Source organism: Setaria italica, chromosome II, assembly GCF_000263155.2.
Source record: "Setaria italica strain Yugu1 chromosome II, Setaria_italica_v2.0, whole genome shotgun sequence".
Taxonomy (NCBI): Eukaryota; Viridiplantae; Streptophyta; class Magnoliopsida; order Poales; family Poaceae; genus Setaria; species Setaria italica.
The window spans coordinates 18005320-18012240 of NC_028451.1; the positions used below are offsets into that span (position 1 = coordinate 18005320).

The window sequence follows — 6921 nt, forward strand, 5'->3', positions numbered from 1 at the left end:
CTGTCCTAGCAAGTGTGTTTTGGTGGTCAAAGAAGATGGTGAGTATTCCTCTGCTAGTGATTTTGATGAAGATACACTTGCTTTGCTTGCTGCTGACCATGCAGGTAGTGAGGAACAACTAGAAGAGCATATTGGTGCAGAGGATGTAGATCATTATGAGAGCCTCATTGTGCAGCGTGTGCTTAGCGCACAAATGGAGAAAGCGGAGCAAAATCAGCGGCATGCACTGTTCCAAACAAAGTGTGTCATTAAAGAACGTTCATGCCATTTGATAATTGATGGAGGTAGCTGCAACAACTTCGCTAGCAGCGATATGGTGGAGAAGCTTGCACTTACAACCAAACCGCATCCACATCCATATCACATTCGATGGCTCAACAATAGTGGTAAGGGTAAGGTAACAAGACTGGTGCGAATTAATTTTGCTATTGGATCATCATGACGTTGTTGAATGTGATGTTGTTCCTATGGAAGCTTGTCATATTCTACTAGGTAGACCATGGCAATTTGATACGGATTGTATGCATCATGGTAGATCAAATCAGTATTCTCTCATACACCATGATAAGAAAATTGTTTTGCTTCCTATGTCTCCTGAAGTTATCGTGCGTGATGATGTTGCTAAAACTAAGAAAACTAAAACTGAGAGCGATAAAAATGTCAAATCTGTTAGTAGTAACAAAGATGAGATAAGATTGAAAGGACATTGCTTGCTTGCTACTAAATCTGATATTAATGAATTGGTTGCTTCCACTTCTGTTGCCTATGCTTTTGTATGCAAGGATGCTTTGATTTCGGTTTACGACATGCAACATTCTTTGCCCCCTGCTATTTCTAACATTTTGAAGGAGTATGCTGATGTGTTTCCAAGTAAGATACCAGTGGGGCTGCCACCAATACGAGGGATTGAGCATCAAATTGATCTAATTCATAGTGCATCTTTGCCAAACCGTGTGCCATACAGGACAAATCCGAAGGAAACGAAAGAAATTCAGTGACAAGTGCAAGAACTACTCGACAAAGGTTATGTGCGTGAGTCCCTTAGTCCTTGTGCTGTTCCGATTATTTTAGTACCTAAGAAAGATGGAATATGGCGTATGTGTGTTGATTGTAGAGCTATTAATAATATCACCATTCGGTATCGACATCCTATTCCATGTTTGGATGTTATGCTTGATGAACTGAGTGGTGTTGTTGTGTTTTCTAACGTTGATTTGCATAGTGGGTACCACCAGATTCGTATGAAATTGGGAGATGAATGAAAAACTGCTTTCAAAACTAAATTTGGTTTATATGAGCAGTTAGTCATGCCTTTTGGGTTAACTAATGCACCTACTACTTTCATGAGATTAGTGAACGAGGTTCTGCGTGCTTTCATTGGAAAATTTGTTGTAGTCTATTTTGATGATATATTAATTTACAACAAATCTATGGATGAACATCTTGATCACTTACGTGCTATTTTTAATGCTTTTCTATATGCACGTTTATTTGGTAACCTTGAGAAGTGCACCTTTTGTACCGATCGAGTATCTTTTCTTAGCTATGTTGTGACTCCACAGGGAATTGAGATTGATTAAGCCAAGGTAGAAGCTATATAGGGATGGCCTGTACCGACGACTATCACACAAGTGCGGACTTTCCTAGGACTTGCTGGTTTCTATCGCCGTTTTGTGAAGGACTTCAGCACTATTGCTGCACCTTTGAATGAGCTTATGAAGAAAGGAGTGCCTTTTAGTTGGAGCAAAGTATAAGAAAACTCCTTCAACATGCTGAAAGATAAGTTGACACATGCACCCCTCCAACTTCCGTATTTTAATAAGACTTTTGAGCTTGAATGTGATGCTAGTGGAATTGGATTCGGTGGTGCTTTGTTACAAGAAGGCAAACTTGTTGCATATTTTAGTGAAAAATTGAACAGGCCTATTCTGAATTATTCTACTTACGATAAGGAATTGTATGCTCATGTTCGTACATTAGAAACATGGCAGCATTACTTATGGCCCAAAGAATTTGTTATTCATTCTAATCATGAATCTTTGAAACATATTCATAGTCAAGGACATCTGAACCGTAGACATGCTAAGTGGGTTGAATTTATTGAATATTTTCCTTATGTTATTAAGCACAAGAAAGGGAAAGAGAATGTTATTGCTGATGCTTTGTCTAGGAGTTATACCTTCCTGAATCAACTTGATTACAAAATCTTTTGATTAGAAATAATTTTTAGACTAATATGTTAATGATGCTGATTTTAAGGATGTGTTGCTGCATTGCAAAGATGGAAAAGGATGGAACAAATTCATCGTTAGTGATGGGTTTGTGTTTAGAGCTAACAAGCTATGCATTCTAGCTAGTTCCGTTCGTTTGTTGTTGCTACAGGAAGCGCATGGAGGTCGCTTGATGGGGCATTTTGGAGCGAAGAAAATAGAGGACATACTTGCTGGTCATTTCTTTTGGCCAAAGATGAGAAGAGATGTGGAGAGATTTGTTGCTCGTTGCACGACATGTCAAAAGGCTTAGTCACAGTTAAATCCACATGGTTTGTATTTGGCTCTACCTGTTCCTAGCGCTCCTTGGGAAGATATTTCTATGGATTTTGTGTTGGGTTTGCCAAGGATTAGGAAGGGACGTGATAGTGTGTTTGTGGTTGTTGATAGATTTTCTAAGATGGCACATTTCATACCATGTCATAAAATTGATGATGCTACTCATATTGCAAATTTGTTCTTTCGAGAAATTGTTCGTTTGCATGGTGTGCCCAACACAATTGTTTCTGATCATGATGCTAAATTTCTTAGTCATTTTTGGAAGACTCTATGGGAAAAACTAGGAACTAAGCTTTTATTTTCTACTACATGTCATCCCCAAACTGATGGTCAAACTGAAGTTGTCAATAGAACTTTGTCTACTATGTTAAGGGCTGTTTTAAAGAAGAACATTAATATGTGGGAAGATTGTTTACCTCATATTGAATTTTCTTATAATGTTCACTGCATTCTACTACAAAGATGTGCCCATTTCAGATTGTATATGGTTTCCTGCCTCGTGCTCCTATTGATTTGATGCCTTTATCATCTTCTGAAAAACTAAATTTTGATGCTACTAAGCGTGCTGAATTGATGTTAAAACTGCACCAAATTGTGATGGTCACCATGATCGCATACGGACTCGAATTGGGGCGTTCAAGTACTTCACGGATTTGTTATGAAGTCTATTTTCATATGGATCTAGACTCAAGTCCATATCTTGTCTAAGATGGCCGCAATTACTATCGAGAGATTTTCTATCCAAAGGTGTTGCATCACTTTAATTTGGCCCAATGGGCCGTGTATCAAGTCAGGTCCATTAGGGACACGTCCTAGGGTTGGAGCACAACCCCAACACATAGGTGGTCATCCTACCACCTTCATATACCCCTTAGCTGCCACCAAGAATAGTTGGGTTTTATTTTGATCAAGTTTAGCTCTCGCTACTTGCTTGTAAGCGCGCATGCTGGATCAGCCACCCATCTTCTTGTCTTCGAAACCCCACCTTATTGAGATTGAGTTTGAAATCTTCGTCTACATCTAGTAATTCCAGTACTTGTTATACTTGTTCTTGCTAGTTCTTCGATTGCTTGCAGGATGAGTGCCCTTGTGGCCGGGTGGCGCGCTCCACAAGATCGCGATAGCCATTGGAGGTGGTGTATCCGTTGCTAAGATGTAGCTTGGAAGGCTGTAGTTAGGCCGTGAATGTCATCTCCATCCACCAATCGAGTTATCCCATGCCTTTCTTATCGAAAGATCGGGAATCAACCCTAGCAGGTTCCTATCATTCAGGACATGCTGGAGTCCTGAACGGGATGGCCGATGTAACGGAGGGCATCGGCGAGGGTCTTCATGCGGCTGCAGTACTCGGTGATGGAGGAGTCACCCTGTGTCATGGAGTGGAAGTCGTGGCTGAGGAAGATCGCCCAGGATTGCTTGTTGGCACGGAAGAGGCCCTTGAAGGTGAGCCAAAGATTCCGGGTGGTCTGATCATTGTTGGTCATGGTGAGGTCAAGGACGGAGTTGTCGACAGAGTCGATGAACCAGGAGCAGACGCAGCAATCCACTTGATCCCAATCAGGGTCCTGGGGATGGGGCGCCACCGTGCCATTGATGTGTGACTTGAGGTCAAACTTGCCACACATGGACTTGAAGAAGGACACCCACTTGGTGTAGATGGAGGATTTCATCATCAACGTCATGGGAACATGAGACTTGATAGAGACGGTGGCGTAGGGTGGATGATGGGTGGTGGTGCATGAATAAGATGCAAACCGCCACAAGGGGGAGCACCACCGCCGGCGCTAGGAGGGGGGCCGGGGGGTGGCACAGGGCACCACCGCCAGCGCTAGGAGGAGGCAGACAAGGAAGCGGTGGCACAAGGGCACCACCACCGATGCCAATAGGCGCACCAGACGGCAGCACAGAGCCACCAGTAGGGGCGGTGGTGTCACTGGACACAGAAGAGTTAGCGGAGGAGAGGGCGGCCATGGTGCACGGAAGGGAGGAGGCACACGTGATAGGAGGTGTAGCAGAGGGTGGGCAGCGGCGCAGCAGAAGGGGCGCCATCCTAGGGTTGCGCGCCGAACAGGAGGGAGGCGCTAGGGAGAGGAAAGGAGACCCACAATCTAATCTCATGATACCATGTAGAGAAGTAGATGGGAAACACCACACACCCTAATAAGGGAGGGTGACCTCTATATATGTATGGCCAATATAGCTTGGAGTACAAGGAATACATCAACTGTACAAGAAAATGATAAATATATCCTAATATACACATATACTTCCTAATATCCTTATCGTGAGACAAGAGCAAAGTTGCTCAAATTCTTGCAAATAGGTATATGGGTTCTCCTATTCGGTTCAAGCCAAAAATTGCTCTCGAACCATGGCTATGAACCTAAGACGTAGCTCATGACCAGTAGTATGGATGGGATGTGATGATGCTGGAGGCTCCAAATTTTTGCCCTTTAGAGCTGAGAATTGTGCTAAGGTAAGAGTGGGATCCATGATGGTAGGTAGACGGGATGCAGATGAACTTGGTTTGAAACTTAACAGCTACCATTCTGCGACAACAGCACCAGAAAGCTTGTTGGTATTTCTTATAGCCTAATAGATAAATCCGCAAGCGTATGAATACCGATGTAGCTTTCACCTGGGAGGATTCCAGAGTATCGATTTCCACGGGGAATGAGAAGTGCACTAATTCTAATCTAATTCATCTAGGGGTAGGTGTGGATATGGGTGATGACAAAGAGAAGAGGCAATGAGTCTGAGGGTAGTCAGGGCACTTGATCGGGTAACTAGGTTCTCTCGAACCTTACTAACTCTGTTTACGTCGAGGGAAATAGACGATTGGCCATAGAAAGGGATGAGAAGGGGGCCAGCTTGCACCTAGCGCTCTTATGGTTCCCTACAGGTCTAGCCGCTAACACGTGGTTGATTCCAAAGGCCGGACAGGGCTGTCACCACCTGTCGGTTACCACAAGCAGTCCATGGACCTGGGTGTAATCCAAGGTAAAATCTAGTCTATACACCACACCTACACTATCAATTACTACTTCACTCCGCTGCTAGAGTAAAGCACCCACTACTAAAGTACTGAATGAGGAACCGGTAAACAGAAGTAAGTAAGAACTAATGCTCAATTAATCAAGGGGAACTAGAGTTACCAAACAAGACCATGATGATGCTACTCCGAGAAAAGTTGCATCTGCTGAGGCACAAAGTGGAAGAGGGGCCGACAACTCTGGCTCCTCCCAGCACTCTCACCTCACCTCTCTCCCTATTCTGGTAAGTATGGTAGTGGCAGCGCGTTGCTTCTTTTGATCTTCTTCTCTTGTGTGTCTTTCCTAGCGCGAAATGGCACTATTTATAGTGCTAGGAAGGTAGGGGGTACTTCTGCAAAAAAATTATTTAATTGCTTTGGAGGGACTTTCATGCCAAATTTTAGAGGGAATAGAGGAAGAAACACCCCAGGTTGATCTATTCTAGTCTCTATTTCTTCCACTTTTTATTCTCTGCACTGGTGGATGCCTCCAGGTCTTGATTTTCTTGAAAAAGCACTGGTTAATCTTCTAGATCTTCATCAAAATATTTTCCATACTTATATTGGGTTGTGGTCAAGGAGGTAGTCATAAAAATAATATTTTTGGGTTCAGGGTTGATGCCCATCGAGGATTGTGAGATTTCCAATGTAGAAATTCACAATGCATGGACATAAAGGCTAGCAATAAAAGGTTACACAAAGGAATGACAAACTTCTAAGTCTCATACCATAGAAATAAATCTTGAATCAATTCACCCAAAAATAAATCTTGCAATCTAGGCTTCATTATGGTATAAACATTTGGCTTTGGATATGTAGAGCAATTGCAAGAAGTATTATTGACAAGGTCAGTGTGATGATATTTAAAAAAATTAAAGAGCCTTTGATCCATTTAAAAGAGACAATCCAATATATATGTATATTATATGGGTCCAAATTGTCATAACCTCCACAAAAAGATAAGCTGGTGTTTAAATTAATTTTAGATCATGTTAGGGAGAGCATTAGTTCAATGGTGCACTAACCAAGTATGAAATTAAATAGAGCGGCAACGATCATCATCTTTCATCATGACAAGAACTTAAAACATCACAATTAATCACATATCATTAGGTTCAGATGATCCAATGTTATTTATCATGCGATGCTGAACCAAACTCACAAAATAAAATAGAAAATACTACGCACACCAACTCACACATGTTGAAATAAATAAAGAAAAGAAAAGAAAAACCAAACCACACGTGTGCGTTTTTATTTGGTCCCACGGTCTTCAATCCAAATCATCCTGCGGCGGCTCATAATGTGGATTTCCCTGCTACTGGTGCTTGTAAAATCCCT

General features: G+C 42.2%; 1 protein-coding gene across 1 annotated transcript; it reads right to left on the reverse strand.

The window, feature by feature from the left end:
• Nucleotides 1-3817: 3817 nt before the first annotated feature.
• LOC105913756 lies at nt 3818-4231 on the reverse strand. The gene has a single exon (XM_012843623.1). It carries the CDS (start codon nt 4229-4231, stop codon nt 3818-3820), a length of 414 nt encoding a protein of 137 aa, XP_012699077.1.
• Between the last annotated feature and the right edge of the window lie 2690 nt (nt 4232-6921).

Bases quoted from the DNA above. Each gene is read 5' to 3' on its own strand.
- LOC105913756 (XM_012843623.1), bottom strand. From the start codon at position 4,231: ATGACGTTGATGATGAAATCCTCCATCTACACCAAGTGGGTGTCCTTC.